The sequence below is a fragment of the Anguilla rostrata genome, chromosome 8 (assembly GCF_018555375.3).
Source record: "Anguilla rostrata isolate EN2019 chromosome 8, ASM1855537v3, whole genome shotgun sequence".
Taxonomy (NCBI): Eukaryota; Metazoa; Chordata; class Actinopteri; order Anguilliformes; family Anguillidae; genus Anguilla; species Anguilla rostrata.
Window position 1 is genome coordinate 49,530,383 of NC_057940.1, and position 18,698 is coordinate 49,549,080.

At 46.1% G+C, this 18,698-nt stretch overlaps 2 protein-coding genes across 2 annotated transcripts; one reads left to right on the plus strand and one right to left on the minus strand.

Moving 5' to 3' along the window:
- Positions 1-4,057: 4,057 nt before the first annotated feature.
- Positions 4,058-12,530, minus strand: chtopa (chromatin target of PRMT1a). Its single transcript, XM_064348535.1, has 6 exons — positions 12,380-12,530; positions 11,334-11,424; positions 9,602-9,752; positions 8,612-8,798; positions 6,958-7,101; positions 4,058-5,785 (listed from the first exon to the last, which is right to left on the minus strand). The coding sequence occupies exons 2-6, from the start codon at positions 11,396-11,398 to the stop codon at positions 5,586-5,588; spliced, it is 747 nt and encodes a 248-aa protein (XP_064204605.1). The 5' UTR covers positions 11,399-11,424; positions 12,380-12,530; the 3' UTR covers positions 4,058-5,585.
- Positions 12,531-12,768: 238 nt separating this feature from the next.
- On the plus strand, positions 12,769-18,359 carry snapin (SNAP associated protein). Its single transcript, XM_064348536.1, has 4 exons — positions 12,769-12,904; positions 14,057-14,103; positions 14,270-14,388; positions 16,966-18,359. Exons 1-4 carry the CDS (start codon positions 12,789-12,791, stop codon positions 17,071-17,073), a joined length of 390 nt encoding a protein of 129 aa, XP_064204606.1. The 5' UTR covers positions 12,769-12,788; the 3' UTR covers positions 17,074-18,359.
- The last annotated feature ends 339 nt before the right edge of the window (positions 18,360-18,698 follow it).

Here is an 18,698-nt window from a genome sequence, read left to right on the forward strand (position 1 = left end):
AACAAACGCTTCTGGAATCTGATCCCAAACCACAGGCCACACCCACCCCTCCCCACACAGAAAATAATGCCATGCCCAGAAAAACGTCCTGAACACATTTTAGAATAACAAATACAGGTAAAAGGTGCACAAATTGGGAGAATCTAAGACATAGATTGCCAGTGCATCATAAATATACCTTGGCATGGTTATTTTATAATATTTTCAAGTAAAAAATAGTGGTTGATGAGAACATATGCTCTGCAAGTCTTTTGACAGTCCACAAAATCAAGATTATTTTTGGTTGACTTGTTAAAAACAAATAGGCTACTGTAAGAGCAGTGCCAAGCAGTTTAATCTACATGAGCCCAACACCTGATTCACAAATCCAATGTTACTTGTGTAAAACAGTCAACAGATCCGTAGCAATACTTTCACTGGCGTGTCTTGCTTTTTAGAGTGGCAACATGATCCTTTATGTCTCGTCTTGTTCTGTACCATTTACCACGAGATTATGCACATATTAATGGTCATTGGGACCACGTAAACACAGTGACAGTGTTCAGTCAGGACCAATGGCTTTTAACGTTATTATCTTGATCAGCGTTCGAGACAAAACAAGACTGATGACTGTCTACCGGAAATGAAGGGACCAGGAGAATGGCGGGAACAACAGTGTAATAATTACAGGCCGTTAAAGCTATTTAAAAACACTGGCAAAAAAAGGCTGATGTTTTCATTTTTTCAAATATCCTTACAAACGTCAATAAAAAAACGTTTCATTGAAATTTTTAACTTTCCAGGCTCTCTTTGTGTATCTGACTGAATAGGCTTGTCAGTATGCATTCATGATATTAAAACATTTGCATAAAGAAAAAATCATCCAAAAACAAGGCAATATCTAAGATAGCTCTGTTTCTATCCACAATACACACACACACAAAGAGGGTGCCATAGACTGTTTCTATTTTTCATTTTAAAAACGCAAAAATCTTTCACACAAAATGAAAGTCAAATCCCTGCTATTGTGACGTCAGCCCAGATCGGGAGGAAAGAGGGAGAACGAGGTTTTGTTCATTTTAATATTTTCGTACATTTCTATCGTCTATGTGCTTTTTCTCTCCAAATTTTGGAATGCCCAATAGTATTTCTAGGCCAGTGATACCTTCATAACCCGCTGCATCAATCTGTATGTGTGTACTGCCAGCCAGGAACTAATACCGGACTGCTTGGCACATCCACACACTGGAACAGTGTCTTAATAGAACTTGTGTTTGCTCAATGCTAGATAGGCCTGTGCATCTGAAGGTGTGTGTGGATGGCTGTAGTCCAGGTGTGGGTGAGAGAGAGAGATAGGGGGAGAGAGAAAGGGAGAGAACTGGGGAACTGTATATTTATATTTATCCCATAATCATCCCCCCTGCACAATCTAAGCCCCCAACTTAAAACTCAACATTTGCATTGGCCCTGCATTGCATCTGTGATGGTCTTGTCTGAATGACACCAGTACTACTGTCCTGCAAGGCCTCTGTCGCAAAATAGATCTTTGTCTCAGTGAGATTTATTGGTTAAACAAAGCATTAACTGCATTCCGTAAAGAAAAAAAGATAGAAAGATAGAGAAATTGTTTTGTAGCCTATGCTGATGCCGGTCACTGTAAGAAGTATAGTATGACGCAAGTTTTAACGCTGGTTCTGTGTAGAGGTTCAGAAAATAAGACCATGGCGCCATCGTGTGGATATTCTGAAGTCCATCAACGTCGGTATTTTAAACCGAGTCTTAACCATAAGTCTCTTTATCTCCTTTTAACTTAGAATGGTACACGCTCCACTGACAGTTGTAAACACCATAAAATCTCGTATGCGTAAGTAACTAAATTAATAACAATTAAACGTAGTACGACGACCCACCGTTTGGTAAATGACGTAAGTGAATTTCATACAATTCAATGTACTATTTTTGGATGGGAAAAAAATTATATATAACATTTTTTGGAGTTGGATTAAATTATCTTTACCAGACGCTTCCAGCTAAAGTGATTTGCGGTTTATCGATACAAGAGACGGAAAGCTAGCGGTGAATTTAACAAAATAGACACCCGTAAAGTAACGTAGCTTCTGTGCGTATCATAACCTAGTCAAAGCTTAGGAGAAGTCAGTTGGAGAAAATTACTTAATTTGATTTAAACCCAAACGATGAACATGTTTTTTCTTTATTGTGGATTTACTGGAATAAATTTCACGAAGCGGGATTCCAACAAACACATTTCTCAATTTCTCCACTAGATGGAGTGCTGATCTAAGGTATTTCACAAAAAACTGCGCCAATTACTTTCCGTGAAGCAGAGTGGCGCAGCGGAAGCGTGCTGGGCCCATAACCCAGAGGTCGATGGATCGAAACCATCCTCTGCTATCTTTTTTTCTTGCTTACTTCAAAAAGTAGAACTATGCTTATAATGTCCCGATCTGCGTTCATTTTCACGATTGTTCTCGCTCAAACGTGATTCTGTTTAGTTAAATAATAGCGCGAACAACCCACAACGGATTAGGCCACCTGAGTTTTTTATTATTTTTTTTTAACTTTAAGTAGAGAACAATTCAATTAATATATGTGCATTTACTGAATAACAAACCAAATTATAAACATTTTTTTATTTTCTATCTACAATACCACAAAAAGATGAGTTTTACTTTAAAATGATCATGGACACGATTTAGGCACCTCTGGCTTTAATTACAATTAAACAAATTGTTGGAAGTCGATCCACTCATTTTGCCAAAGGGGTGGGAGGGAGGTGGAGGGATAGTTAAATTTACTGAAATCTTATGTGTGTATATATATATATATATATATATATATATATATTTATATATTTTTTTAGACCACAAGTAGTCTAATGCCATTGGCCTCTAGTTTCAGTAAAACAGGCACTAAAGCTGCAAGAAATATGGCAAAGAAGGCGTTGGCTTAGAAGTGCAGGGCCAAGTAACCTTATTGTAGCAAGGTTCTCCCTCTTAAGAAAGATTTCCAGGTGTGGAGTTCAGCATACACTCAGAAGGGTCCAGCCGATGGGCAGTAGTGTTAACAGAAGACCAGGAAGATCAAAAGGCAGTAGACAAATATCTTGTGGGGCCTAGCAAAATAAACAACAAAAATTGCGCCCGACTACAGGAAGAACTCTATGCAGCTAGCGAGAAACCAGTTCCCCCGGGTACTGTGAGAAAGTTATATGATGATCTTAACTATGATCTGCCTTTTCCCAATTAGTGTTGGTCCGGTGTTGATAGTGCTTGGGCCACTGAAGTCTTCATCTTGTTAACAGCATGTAGTAGGGCCTTTTCCTCAATAAATGTGCATTTAGTAACTACATTTCTCAACCTGAAGTTTTTTTTTGAACTGCAAGAGTACTATATATATATATATATATGTGTGTGTGTGTGTATATATATATACCGTCCATAATCTAAATTATTTTAACAAATACAGCCCAAGAACATCTTCAGTTCAAGCTCTACGATTTCATCTGAAACATAACTGCGGACGATGTGGTGGCATTCACAGGGTATTCAATCACGGGGTATTTAATGTCAGAAGTTTAGTCCTTTATGGAAATACATATTTGAGCACTGTTCTAGTTGGTAGATAAAGAAAATGTAGAATACATAGTAGCTCCACAGTGAGCGCCGCAGACAGAACAGCAGTGGGCGTCGTTCCAGTAACACGCACACGCACGCACGCACACACACACACACACAGGGCGCAACTGCCAAAACAGTTTGAGCAGTGCAGGCATTTAGTTGATTTTACTGCACAGCATCTCACTGCCCATTATTTATTTTAGAACACACTTCATGAAAAAACATACCAAGGCCAAGAAAAACCAATACTCACGTTCATTTTCCTTTCCTCTGTTCAGTACATTGGTATCTATACTGTTCAATTAAAATGTAGCCCCAAATTTTCATTCATTTAAAGATTTTCTTTTAAATTAAAGGGAATATGTTACTCAGGCTTACCAGTCAAGAAAATGGTAACAAAAATGTGTTCGGGACACAAACTGAAACAAATACAACCACCATTTAAAATATCTATCTTTAATAAACAATGCAGGACCCATATTAAACCAATACAAGTGTTCTGGATCTATTCTTGCTGAGTACAACATGTTTTCTCTTGCTCCTTCTCCTTGAATTCACTTTTTGTACAAGGTATTTGTCTAGTTTAGCATCCGTAACAAGTTCAATTCTAGCTGTTTTGGCGATTACAAAGACGGGATTAAACAAAAAAGGTAAAATACATTCTTAAAACAAAATCAACCGAGTAAAAGGAGAGGTTTCACCAGGTACCCCAAAATGACACACCCTTTCGGAACGGACTTCCCTCACCGCCTCCCAAGGGAGTCACTCGATTCGCCGGTAGGGGAAGATTCGAGAGAAGCGGCTCGTCACTCTGTCCACCGCTGAGCGGGAGAAGAGTTTTATTCAGGAGGAACAATGCCGGCAACCCAAGAAACATCGGCCGCAGGGACTGACGACTACATTTCCTCCATGTCAAGTCAAGATTCAAATACAAAACGTAACCGAAGCAATGAGACGAAAATGTAAAACTCTGCTCGCCTCTCGAACCATTCATATAAATGCAGACTTGACGGTCACATCTTTGTGGACTTTAGCATCTGTCCCTGACCAGAGCCCATGAATCAAAGCATTAAGTGTTTCCAAAAAATAAATAACATTTTGAAAAAGTACAATGTAGGCAGGGATTTGAACATTTTCTTTTTTTTTTCCCCTCCTCAATGATTTTTTTTCCTCCCCTTTACACAGATGGCTACCGTTCTAGTTTTTCTGGGACAACACAAAAGTTTTAAAAAATTTAAAAAGCGGAAATAAAAAAGTCAGTTTAAAATTACAGGGTGAACAAAACAAAACAAAAAAAAACAGTGACTGACGGTTGGAAAGGGGGTCACAAAGGGGGTCAGGCTCGTTTCACCATGACGACAAATCAAAGGGCTGTGACACAATGTTTAGCGGAGGCTAGGTCCGGTTCGGACACCTCGAGATCCAATGAGATTCCGTTCCAGATCAGGGTCGCCCGGGCAACAGCAGGCTGTGTCGGTTGCCTGAAGCCTCAGAATTCCCCCCCATAAAGACTCCCAGGCCCCGTTCATTCAAGTCCACAGCAGTTTGTACGCGTTTGGAGCGTCTACACCCAACGATGCTCGGTGCTGCAAAACCCTCAGAAATGATGACTGGGAAACAGTTCTGTACTGGACTTGACGACAGCAGGACTCTGTAAGTGGGTGTGTGTGGAACAGGTCAGTGCACAGATGGGTGTGTGTACAGATCGCGCGCGCGCGCACGCGCGTGTGTGTGTGTGTGTGTGTAAAACATGGAGGCCTTGTCCCATAGCTGTCCCATAGTATGTGCGTTCCCCGGGTGGTCACAGTGAAGGCATTCGATGCGACAGGTCGGCAGGTCAGCAGGTCAGCGCACACTTGCAGTGTCACTGTCAGTCGGGAAGTGTTTGTGTGTGCGTGTGTGTGTGTATAGGAGTGCGTGCGTGTGCAGTCTCTGTGGGCGTGGCCTCTGTCCCCAGGGGGCGGGGCTTTACTCCATGCCGTCGGGGTCAGCCTGGGCCATGTAGGCGTCCAGCTCGGCGTCCAGGTGGCCCTTGGTCTTGGACATGTAGGCGTCCAGCTGGTTGTCCAGCTGCTCCCTGGTGACGGCGGGACGCCCCACCCCCCGGCCCCTGCCCCGCCCACGACCCCGGAAACCACCGCGCCCCCGCAGGCCCATTCCTCCACGGCCTGGGGGGGAGAGAGAGAGAGAGGGCGGTCAGTCACATGGCGGATTTGCATGCTTCCTACAGCAGCTGCTAGAGAGCCCACAGATGAAATACATCTCACACTCTGATGCATTTCGAATGCTGTGCCGGCATCTTGGCCTGATATCTCATCAGAGACTTCTGAGTTAAATAAAATACTAAATAACTAAATAAAACACATCACATGCTTTTAATCCCAGTGATTCCAGACCTCCTCACACCAAATGACTACATATGGGTGCATTTCAGAATACTGTATACAGTAATATTACAGATATCTACAATATTAATACTGTGTAGGTGCACAGTACTGTTTTAATACTGTGTTGGTGCACAGTACTGTTTTAATACTGTGTTGGCGCACAGGTCAGTTTTAATACTGTGTTGGCGCACAGGTCAGTTTTAATACTGTGTAGGTGCACAGGTCAGTTTTAATACTGCGTTGGAGCACAGTACTGTTTTAATACTGTGTAGGTGCACAGGTCAGTTTTAATATTGTGTAGGTGCACAGGTCAGTTTTAATATTGTGTAGGTGCACAGGTCAGTTTTAATACTGTGTACGTGCACAGGTCAGTTTTAATACTGTGTACGTGCACAGGTCAGTTTTAATACTGTGTACGTGCACAGGTCAGTTTTAATACTGTGTTGGAGCACAGTACTGTTTTAATACTGTGTAGGTGCACAGGTCAGTTTTAATATTGTGTAGGTGCACAGGTCAGTTTAATATGTGTAGGTGCACAGGTCAGTTTTAATACTGTGTACGTGCACAGGTCAGTTTTAATACTGTGTACGTGCACAGGTCAGTTTTAATACTGTGTACGTGCACAGGTCAGTTTTAATACTGTGTTGGAGCACAGTACAGTTTTAATACTGTGTAGGTGCACAGGACAGTTTTAATACTGTGTTGGTGCACAGGTCAGTTTTACTACTGTGTAGGTGCACAGGTCAGTTTTAATACTGTGTTGGAGCACAGTACTGTTTTAATACTGTGTAGGTGCACAGGTCAGTTTTAATACTGTGTAGGTGCACAGTAGAGTTTTAATATCTTGTAAGCGGTAAAGTATGATAATTCTAATCGTCACTGTACAGAAAGCCCAAGTAAATAACGGCGTACTTTGGTGAACGTGTTCGGCGCACTGACGCTCTTAAACTCACCTCTGGGCCCCATCCCGCCCCGGCCGACTCCGCCCCCTCGGCCCATCAGCGGCCCCCCGCGGCCCACCAGCCCGCCCCGCTGGCGCAGGCCCCTCCTCAGCCCCATGCGCCCGGGGCCGCCCCGCCCACGCATCGGCGCCATGCCTGCGGAAAGGAAGAGCAGGGACTAGAGCTCCGCTCCAAATCGCATCGCTACTCATTCATGCAGCGCCTTCGCAGGACCGCAATACATCACAAAAAAGTGCTTCACAGAGAGAAGATCCATAAAGGAGCTACAGCAACACAGAAAACAGTAAAAAGACAATAAAAAGAAACATCAATAACAAGAATTCTAGCAATAGTAAAATACAGCAGAGGTAACAGATGTAAAATCTGGTAAATAAATAAGAGGTAAAAAATAAATACATAAAAAAAGGCAATGACAGTGAAGTAAAAATTACATTTTCTCCAAGAACATTTCCCCCGCCTATCCCCCCCACCCCCACCCCTCTTCAAAGGACTTATTACCACACTGATAGTGAACAATGAACAGTGAAGAGTGCCCCTTCCCACACGTACGCTTCCCCCTGCTGAACCGGTTCACCCACGTGCAAATGTACAGATGCAGATAAGCAAATATCAATACGTGGCTCTTGTGTTGTAATGGGGCATGCACGCTGTAAAGGCTGTGGCAACTCATTTCCCTTAGAAGGACAACAAAATAATCCATCCATCGTGTGAGAACTGTCACGTCCCCACCCCCTGCTACCCCCATCCCACCTCAGGCTATGACCATCAAACCAGTAGGAAGTGGTGGGGGGAGGGGGTAACTTTCACAAATGGGGGTGAACACCTGTCAGCTCTTCCCCCACAATCTACAGCCTGTGTTGTGTATGTCTCTGTGGGCGTGTGCTTGTGCATCAGTGGGTGTGTAGTATGTGCGAGCATGTATGTGTGTGTACAGTATATGTGTGTGTATAGTATGAATGTGTGTGTGTGTGTAGCACTGCATAGGAGACAACCCATACCTGCAGTGCTTTGACTGACAGCCTGTCCTGCAGCGACAGCTGCTGTCTCGCCACAGTGCCCACACACACACACACACACAGCTGTTGCTGGGGGGGGCGTCCGTTTGATGAGAGAAATGCCACAAACTGACTGCAGGCCCTGAGGACTAAAGGCCTGACCTGAGGCGCACACCAGCAACTCAACGGCATTACATCACACCCAGGATTACCCCCACAGCTGTGCCGAGCCTGGAAACCCCCCACGGCAGCTGAACCCGCTGCCCGCTCGGCTAGCGACGCACAGCTAGCCACGCACGGCTAGTCACGCACAGCTAGCCACGCACGGCTAGCCACGCACGGCTAGCCACGCACGGCTAGCCACGCTCGGCCAGTCACGCTCGGCCAGACACGCATGGCTAGCCATGCACGGCTAGACATGCACGGCTAGCCATGCCAGCAGCACTGCTACGTGCTAGCCAGCACGGCTAGCATCACAGCTAGATATGCACAGCTAGCCATGCTACCAATACACACAGTAATGAAGAGGCTACAGAGCGCCTTCCCTACTCACATCTATTGAGCACAGCACAAACTAAGACAAGCCCACTTACAGGGGTGTGATAAACAGGGTAAAAAAATGACCAGATTAAATTGGGGAGGAAGCTCACCTCTAAGAGACAGGGCTCCCCTGAAGCCGCCCCCCCGGCCCCCGCGGCCTCGGAGTCCTCCCCTCGGCATCCCGCGCAGTCCCCCGACGGCGAACCCCCGGCCTCCGGGACCCCCCCGCATCAGGGCGCCCATGGGCCGGCCCAGCCTGGCCTGGATGTTGCTCTTGCCCAGCCGCTGCTTCAGGCTCTGAGAGGGGAAGAGACCATTCGGTGGGCGGAGGGGTGCGGGCCGACGCTCGGAGCCCTGAAGCCCTAGCGCTTCGGCCACCACCTGGGTGAGGCAGCATCACCATGCAGGGCCTGCAATTCGACTGATTCTAACAAGGCGGCGACAGCTCATCCCAGCTCCGCTTCTGTGGGGCTAATGGACATTTTCACATGCTAAACTCAAGAAATGCTGGTTTCCAATGAGGGCAGTTACCAACGGGATACATCCACTTCTACAAAAAATTATATTTTCCCCCACACTACTAGACTTTCTGGAATAGCATGGATGCCACCCCAAGATACAGGCCCCACACATACCCATATGCCTATGCAGAATTCATCGAAGCTCTCATAAGCTAGCAAGAAGAGCAGTTGATTTTGACGCGGCGCTAGTCAGTCACGTAGCTAGGCAAGACGACAACACTCACTGAAAGGGGACATTCTTCACAAGAAGGCCCGCTCGTCCCACCTACTACACCGACCACTAACAGCCGTCAAACACCAAGAGGCGAAGGGCAAGGCTTTTGGCTGCATCCATTTCAGAGGTCCTTCACCCCTTTAAGGTGTGAGGTCACAAACACACGATCGGAACGTTCTTAACGAAACATTCTACTGCTGACGCAACAATCGCTACCGGCGACGGAAAGCGACGGAGTTCTAGAACACTGAATAAGAACGTTCCAAAAAAGGCTACTCTTAAGCTCCCTCAACACCTCACCAACCTGACGGCCTCAGGGGGAAGCTCCCGAATTGTGCTGGGCCCCTCCCCTGCGCTCCCCTTACCTGCTTGTGGTGCAGGGCGGCCTGCACGGAGGGCCTGTTCTCCATCTGTTGGGCCAGGCGGCGGTTGCGGGCGCTGGCCATGTGCTGCTGTTGCATGGTGGCCCTGACGCTGACCGGCGTGGGCTGTTTGTTCTTCAGCATGTTAGTGAAGCTTGGGGAGGGGGGGGGGGGAATAGAGACGGAGGGGGGTGGAGGAGGGGGGGGGGACAGGGTTTCAAAGCAGGTCATCCAAACACCGCGGAGGCACCCGCACAGCCGGCAGCAGCGAGGCACCAAACGCCCCGTTGCTTTTGCTTTGCAATTCTCTCTCTCTCGTTCTTCTGTAGCCTGAAACATCAACTGAAACCTGCCTTTTTTTGGGGTGGCCGCCGTGTGACTTTGTGAGAGAATAACAGACAGTGACAGGCGGAGGGATAGAGAGAGGACAGACAACAGAGCTGAAAGAAGGCAGAAACAAGGCACGAGGAGAGCTGAAAAACAACAGAAAGAGAGAGAGGACCAAGCGAAGAGAGGGGAGGAGAGAAACAGACAGAGAAGCTGAGAGAGAGAAAGAGCAGAGGCAGAGAGAAAACAGCAGAAAGAGGGAGAGGACAACAGAGAGGGGGAGAGAGACAGAGAGAAGGACAGAGGCAGAGACAGAAGAGAGGCAGACAGAGAGAGAGAGGCAGAGAGAAAGAGAAACAAGCAAAGGTAGATAGAGAGAGAGAGACAGAGAGAGACAGAGAGAGAGAGAATCAGAGAGAAAGAGAAACAAGCAAAGGAAGATAGAGAGAGAGAGGCAGAGAGAGAAGGTAACATCAGGTGTGCCACTTACGGGCCTCAAACTGCCCTGCAGCGATGGCCATGTGCTCTGCAGCAGAGGCAGGGGAGGAGGCCCGGGGCGAGGGTGGCGCCCAGCCTCTTACGGCCCGGACCGTGCTCTGCGGCCTGCTCGCACGCGACAGGGAGGGAGGGGTGTGGAGGGGGGGGCGGGAGGGAGGGATGGGGTGACCAAGCACGTCCGGGCCAGGACTGAGCGCCTGGTTCTACACCAAGAATGAAGCAAAGAGAGAGGGGGAAAACAAACAAGAGGCAAAAGCCAGAAAACGAACGACTATGCCACACACTTGGGGCCGAGAGAGAGAGCGAGCAACGGGCTGTGCCTGCAATTTCGGGTGCCGTTTGCCCCGCCCCGCCCTCCCCCGTGATCACACGGGTGCCAACTGCCCTGCAGGGCAGCGGGCGGGGTGGCCCGGGGGCATGCGGTTACATAGCAACCGTCAATTCCAGAACAGACACCTTACCCTTCCACATCACCACCACCATCATCATCATCATCGTCACCATCATCATCTGACCCCTCCCCTCTCACCTACAGTGTGCACTGCTCACAAAAGACAATCGCCCCTGAATTAAAGCGTAACCATTTCAACGGTGTCCGCATCGCGGTTTCCCACAATGCTTATCTCTCTTTCCACCGCTCCTCGGCTTCGTTCCGTAACGAAGAAGCCGCCGGCCAGCACTCTTCCGTGAGCAGTGCGCACGTCCGGGCGGGAAGGCGGTTTCTCATTTCTGCTCTTCTGTTCTCCCCCCTCTTTTTAATTCTCGAGCCGCACATTTGTGTGGTGCGGGCGAGAGCTCGGCTGCCGCAGGGGGGGTGGGAGGTGGGGGGGTGGGGTGGGTGTCTGGCTCTCTAAGTACCCCAACGCGTGCCCCCCGCTCCAATACTCGGTCAGTGTGGCGTGCGTCTCACCGCTCGTTCAGCGACACCTTGGTGGTGCTTTTCAGCACGACTTTTTGAGATGAGGGGGCGCTCATTTTGTCTTCACTGAACAGACAGGTTCCTGGTGGGGGGAGGGGGGGGGAAGCAAAGAGAAACAGATGGGTTAATTTTAAAAAGGGGCGGAGAAAAGCTGCTTCAAGGGCCTCCACCCTTTAAGGTGTGCAATCAAATATGTGATTACAATGCTCTTAACTGAACATTCTAATGCTGATGTAACGATCACTACTGGCAATCGAAAGCAATCGAGTTCTAGAACATCGACATAGAATTTTGGAGAAGAAAAACATTCCAAAAAATCCTTCAAAGGGTTAAGAATGCAAAGCTAGCCATCCGTCATATGCTCGTGACATACTAACGTTACCTGGTTCAATAACCGTTAGCTATATTTCGAGGCCTCGACTAGCTCGGTATTTACAGATTAACCCAAATATAAGGAAGCTAGCCATCTTTAAATGAATGGCTAATGCTGTAAACTATAACCACCTAACTCACAGACTAGCTAGACTGCCCTCGGCAGAGGCAGGTACAAATATGTACGGGTTCATTCGTTTGTAAAGAAGCCATTAACGTTTGCTATCTTAGTCCATAATCAACCAAATTAGAACGTGTATCGATAACATTAACCGATTTCATTTCAACAATAAACACATCAGTACTAATAAGCCACTAAGGTTCACGAAATAAACATTAGTTTAGGAGCTAGTCTACGATATTGAAATGTATCGATAGCTAGAGCTAAGCTATCTATAGTAACTGCGCTTCGTCGTTCGATGGCCAAGTAAAATGTTCAGCACAGTAGTCGCCCATTTACTTGGTCTACAGTTATACGGTCAGATTAGTATGCTAAATTATCGTGCCAATCCGCTAGCTAGCTAGCTAGCTAACATGACTAGCAAGACAACAAATTTTTAAAGACCTTGCTACCGCAGTAGCTGTAACGTTAGACTAACTAATTATATTCAGTTAGTCTATATGTTATTACTGGTAACGTTGGTGAAAACAAAGACTCAACTTACTTGTAGAAAACGTTGAAACAATTATCAATGGTGAGTGCGGAGCTAAGCAGATGGAATGAACTAAGACTTCTTGCTAGCCGAGGGTATAACTTAGCTATACTGCCTAGGTACGTTAGAAACGAACAACGTTGTTCTGAACTTTTTTTAGTAGAAAGACAGCGGTCACACCTCCTTCACCCTAAGAAGAGCAACTTCTTTGTCAAACGTTATCAGCTGTATATCTGAGCTATGAACTAGCTAGCCACCTAATACTACAGCTGCCTTGCGTCCGTGCCCCTATCCGTGATAAAATGGCGACCCTCAAAACCGCACTGGGGGAAAATGGAGTGACTTTACGTCTGTCTACGTCACGCGTCGCGAGATCTCCGGTAGAAAGTTGATCAGTAACGCCACGGAGAGGAAGGGAAAGATGGCAGCGCTAGCAGTTGTCGAAACGCCTTCGGGGAAAGATGTCATTGCGGAGGGGCTTCTCGATCTATTAAAACCAGCCGTGCAGCAGCTCGACTTGCATGTGCACTCCGTCAGGTGAGTTGGTCCTACACCGAAGTGCATTTGCTTGTTAATTGTTGTTGTTGCGCGAATGAGACTACTGATGCTTGTAGCTGTGACAGTTCCTTGTTTCATCCAGTCTCGTGATTTGTTCACGGGTTCATGCAAGGCTTAGCTGACTCACAGGGTGAGAATGCTACCTGCCTGCTAGCCACAGCTAGGTAACTACTAGTGTCTTTTAACACACATTTAACCGAACAATTGTCTTGTTACACTTGGGGACAGTACACAAACTACATATTACAAACCAGGACCAATCACCTACCTTCTATTTGCAATGACATTAAATTGACTTCATTAATCAGATAGCCCTTGGTGTCAAAGATGTGCATAATATTAATACGGCTTTCAATGTGAGCCTTTTCTGTCAGGGTTGATTTTGCTATTCTGTGGAGTCATTGGCAGTAAGTTTGCATTCATTCCTAAATCCACAAAACTGTTTGCGTGGGCGGCTCTGGTCTGTTTGTTTTGAGGAAAATACAACGCTTCGTAATTCAACACACTGTGAGTAATTCATTGAAAAGTTTTCCAGTGTATACTGGGGGTGTAAACTCTGTAGGGCTGCAGTGTCTACAAGTTTTTTTTGTTTTTTTTTACTTCTTTCAACCAGCATCCAATGTTTGGGCTGTAAACAAGGTGTATGGACTTTTTTTTTAGCCAAACAACAACTTAAATGAATCACTTCTGCTGAAACTGAAACCTGCAGAGAAAAACAGCACAGACACTGTGGCCGCCAAGGACTGGTCTAGACTAGAGTCTAGGCAGTGGGAAAGTGGTGAACCTAGACAGGATGAATGGCCTGTTGCTGTCATTAAACATTCTTATGTTCCTGTGTTGTCTCTTGCTCTTGAAGTGTTGGACATTCCCCTTGTTCACCTTCCATGTTAAATTCTACAGTAAATATTGTGTCAGGCAGAAGCCTCTCCACAGACACAGCCCTTAGTGTTCTAAACGTGTATCGCAGTGCATCAGTCCAAACTTATTCTCACATGCATTGGTAATATGTAGGATACTATATTTGATTCCAGTCTTCTGGAATTTATATTCGCTAATTGTCCATCAGCTTACCCATCATTGTTGTCCAATTATTGTTTTTTTTTTTTTTTTAAATATTTGTTGCTCTTTCAGAGAAAGCCAGGTTGAGCTTCGGGAACATATTGATAACTTGGCCACAGGTAAGATATTCGGGAGTGCCAGAATGGAGAAGCTACTGCAAGTTAGGAGATTTTAGCTGTATTTGTAATTGAGGCTATGAAGTTGACATGCTTTATTCCCACCTTATTTTTCATGTTATTTTATCCTCCTCTTTACATCCTCCCTTCCAATATATTACAATGTCAGAGCTGTGCAGAATCAACGAGCACCAGAAGGTGGCGCTGGACCTGGAACCCTATGTGAAAAAGCTGCTGAACGCCAGGCGCCGGGTGGTGTTGGTCAACAACATACTACAGAACGCCCAGGTCTGTGGTCAAGCCGTGGTCACATGGTTCTGCATTGTATTCATGTTACGGCATTTGTATTTACAGAAATGGAATACACTGCAGTGTACTGTAAATATATAATAATAATAATAATGATTATTATTATAAAAAATCCTTGTATTTTTATTGCATATTCTCACACTGAAAGTGCTTTACAGCGATGAGGGGGAGACTCGCCTCAACCACCAATGTGTAAGCGCCCACCTTGGTGGTGCCCGGCATCCATTTTGTACCAGAACATTCGCCACTTATCAGCTGATGTGGAGAGGGAGTCAGGGAGAGGACCATTTTACTGCTGATTAAATTGGGAGATGATTAGGTGGCAGGATGAGAATTTAGCCAGGACACTGGGGAACGCCTTTCTCTTTGCGATGAGTGCCGTGAGATCTTTAAAGACCACAGTGAGTCGGGACCTTGGTTTAACGTCTCATCCAAAGGACGGGGTCTCCTACAGCACAGTGTCCCTGTCACTGCACTAGGGCATTGGGATTTATTTAGCCAGGGGGAAGATTGCCTCCTAGCGGTCCACCAACACCAATTCCAGCAGCAACGTAGTTTACCCAGGAAGTCTTCCATCCAAGTACACACCAAGCCCACACTTCTTCAGCCGTTCAGCCGAGGCACGGTACATGGTGGTATCGCTCCTTGCAATGTGGGCTACTTTGGACAGATGATAACAAACATATTTTGTAGCAGCGTATTTATACATATAGTATACATATATTGCAATTAAGGCAAGAAGCAATTATGTGCGTACTTGCCCGTATATTGTGAATGGTGTCTGCTTTTTTGGTGTATGATAAAGGAGGTGTCATACTACAGGAAAAAAAAGGGTTAAATAGAATGTTTTATGATGTGAGTCATGTACATGCGTGTACGGTTTTGTATTCTGAACTTCACCCTGTAATCCCAGAGGTCATTGTTCCTGCAGACAAACAATGCAAGACTGAGAGCCCAGCATTTCCATTGCATGCCCTGTTCATTTTTTTCCCTTAATTTTTCCGATATTATATTTTCCCCATCAGCTGGCTCTCTGTTCGCTTCAAAACTGAACCGTCATTGTAGGCCAGCAGCTCTTAAACTATGGGTCGGGACCCAAAATGGGTTACGGTAGTTTTTGGGTTGGGTCCCGGAATGAGTCCGTAGTCCACTAGGCTGTGCTAGTGTGTGTATTTGACGGGTCCATGAAAGGTAAAAAATTAAAAATTTTGGTCATGATATTAAAAGTTTGAAAACTTGCCATGTAGGCCGATCGGCGTACGGCCAGCGTGTGATTGTGTTTCGAAATGGTCCTGACAGGGTGGCTGAGGGGCATGGCCCGCAAGGTGGCAGAATCTCCCCCCGCATGCGACCCGGGGTTCGACTGCCTGCCGTGTCACTTCCTGCACTGTGATCCTGTTTGTAACACCTCTCTGCTTTCCTCTGCCTGAATACAGAGAGAAAATGCATTAAGAGGACAAGCTGTGTACTCTCCTTTAAAAAAAAACAAAAAAAAAACACACATAATAATAAGAAATTGCGCTGACAAGCCAGGCAGCCTTAGCTAGGCAGAGGCATGGCTGCATATGGTGCTTTGTGGTCCTTTAAATGGAGGATGACTTGCAGAAATGGCGAGCTTCGCTTTCACTTCTCCATCGTGCCACTGTATAGCTCCAGTACTACTGCAGGTACTAGGATTGCAAGGTGAAAATCCTGGGCCCAGGTCAAAATTATATTATTTTATTATTCCAGGGCCTAGGACAATAGTAGTTACCATAAGCTCTACAGACTATTGCCCCCTCCCCTCCTTCAGGGCCCGGGATAACGAACCCAGTTGCCCCCCCACATTAAGCCTTGGTAAGACTGCGTTTTATTGGTACTGTAAATGACAGGATATCGTATAGACGAAAATATCCCGTAAAATAGAGAGGGAGAGCTGCACCATTGTGCATTTCAACAAACGAGAGCGGAGATGTAAATGTTAGAATGTCTTTGTTGTGTGGGTAAGAACGCATCAACAAAAGACCAACGCGTTATAAAGGGTTTCTTCCGATTTTCCTAACGAGCATTGTTCAAAGGCTTCTAATCCTAGAACCTAGAAGCGTTCTTGGGTGTGTTTCTTTCCTGTAAAATGTATATTCTCGCCAGTGGTTCTGCTCCTGCCTATGCCAGCCAAATGAAGTACAAAATCGTAGATGATTTTTCAGATGCAATAAATGTAACCTTTTTCATGGAGAAAGGGCTGGGTGACTTTTTTTTCCTTCTGTAACATACTGTATGGATGCTATTAGAGGTGTGCCGACTTGGCAGAAAAGACAGGAGAGGAACGCTTCAGGTTTTAAAGAAAGACTGAGTCTGACTAGGAATCAGGGACACTCCACCAGTCTGATTACTGCACACAATGTGGAACACTGACTGTGTTTGACACACCACCTGACCCCCCACCCCCCACCCCGTCTCTCTCCACTCCTCCCACCCTCAACCCCCCCCCCTCACTGACTGTTTTATACACCACCTGACCCTCCGCCCCTCCGTCTCTCTCCATTTGTCCTACCCCCCCCCCTTCACCCACCTCAGGAGCGATTGCGACGGCTGAACCATAACGTTGCCAAGGAGACGGCGCGTAGGAAGACCATGCTGGAGACTTCTGGAGCATTCACCCCGCGGTCTCCCAGCAAGCCGTGACGCGAGCACCGCGGGGGCGGCGGGGGCGGCGGCCGTCGAGCGGGCCGCGCCTTTGGCGCACCGCGGACGCGATGATGCAACAGACGTGAAAGACCGGGGGCCCTCGCTCCCCTTGAACGCTCCGGTCTGGTCCGTCGTTGACAGAGACGCAGAAACCCTGTGCCGTGGAAGCACAGGTACACTGACAACGCCCCATCAGGGTGCCCGTGAGGCGCTAACGTTCACTAGCCAGCCGCAATGTGATCATGTGATGTAACGCTGTCCATGTTAATGCATATGAGTACCCACGATGCAACTGTTTGTTGTTTTTCTTTGTCCCCACTGTGCATATCCCCTCCCCTTAATTACATGTCTGTTACCTGCAGCAAAATAAAACTCTTAAAAACACTGGCGCACATTAAGCAACGGTTAAACGGATAACAAGTTGGGGGAGGGAATGAAACTCAGCAGCTGAGTTCAGCTCGTCTCCCTAATTGACTGTATAAGGAAGTAAGTGTTTTTATTGATTCATATGAGCACTTCGATTTTTTCATAAGCATTTAGATTAGACGTCTCCTGAAGGAGCTCTCGTGGGGTGCAGTACCTGGCTTCGGCCACAGTGGGGCATCATTTGCCACTGAAAAAAGGCAGGTCTTTTCTTTTTGTAACTTTGGAAGACTTTATGATTGCTATTTTTTATTTTGCTGTAAAATATGAAATTCTTTAAATAAATAAAAAAACTTTTCAGAAGCATACTACCAAATGCAGGAATCTGTTTTTAACGAGAATCAACTGCATAAATCTGCGTAGCACGCAGATTTGTGCGTCTGGTAACGGCTATAGGGGGTAATCCTTTCTTTGCATGCATCTCTGGTACAGAGATCCATGCGAGGGTTTTGATTTTGATGGATTGGGTGTTCTTCTCTGCACTACTTGATTCTGTCTTTCTTCAAGCATGCTTTGAGGCCTGTATCGATTTTCTCTTAACACAGGCAGTGTTTGGCATGTAGTCAAGGATATGGGGGGTGTGGGGGGGGGTGCATGGGGGCAGCAGGGGGGTCCTCTGAAGCCTTTCAGCTGTGCACACAGGCATGGGCCTTAGCGGCGAGCTACATGCACACAGAAGGATCGGAATAGAGGATGCTGGGGGAATTCAAAACCGAGGGATTGTTTTGTATCCGTGTTCCATGTAATCGAAGGCTAGAACCGGGCCCCTGTTTTCTTAGTGTCCTGTGGTGAATGCTGTCCGGACTTTGTCACGTTTAGCAGATACGCAGTGTTGTGAATAAACCCGTTGAGCCCCATCATTTTTGCAGTCTCTTCCTTGTCATTAATGTCCATCACACCCAGTCTCACGCGGGGTAACTCACAACAATGCAATTCAGTTGACAAACAAGAGTGAAGAAACCTATTTAAATTACCTTTAAAATAAAGTTCCCACAGTTAAGTTTTAAATGTGCCCAATAAGAAAGATACATGCAAATGAATGTGTTTGAAAACACATTTACTTATTTTTAAACACATTTAAATACTTTTACATTTTGTACTTGCACTTGTATTGGCAATTGACTCCAATTTTTCTGTGACTTAAAAAAAATTTCTTAAAAAATTTCTTTGTCGAACAGTGTTCTTCAAATCTTGTTAGA

Bases quoted from the DNA above. Each gene is read 5' to 3' on its own strand.
- chtopa (XM_064348535.1), bottom strand. From the start codon at position 11,398: ATGAGCGCCCCCTCATCTCAAAAAGTCGTGCTGAAAAGCACCACCAAG. The intron at 9,753-11,333 runs GTGAGACGCACG...CCCCTCCCCAAG, and splicing joins AAGGTGTCGCTGAACGAGCG to CTTCACTAACATGCTGAAGA. The intron at 7,102-8,611 runs GTGAGCTTCCTC...TCCTTTCCGCAG, and splicing joins GGGAGCCCTGTCTCTTAGAG to GCATGGCGCCGATGCGTGGG.
- snapin (XM_064348536.1), top strand. From the start codon at position 12,789: ATGGCAGCGCTAGCAGTTGTCGAAACGCCTTCGGGGAAAGATGTCATT. The intron at 12,905-14,056 runs GTGAGTTGGTCC...TTGCTCTTTCAG, and splicing joins TTGCATGTGCACTCCGTCAG to AGAAAGCCAGGTTGAGCTTC. The intron at 14,389-16,965 runs GTCTGTGGTCAA...CACCCACCTCAG, and splicing joins ACATACTACAGAACGCCCAG to GAGCGATTGCGACGGCTGAA.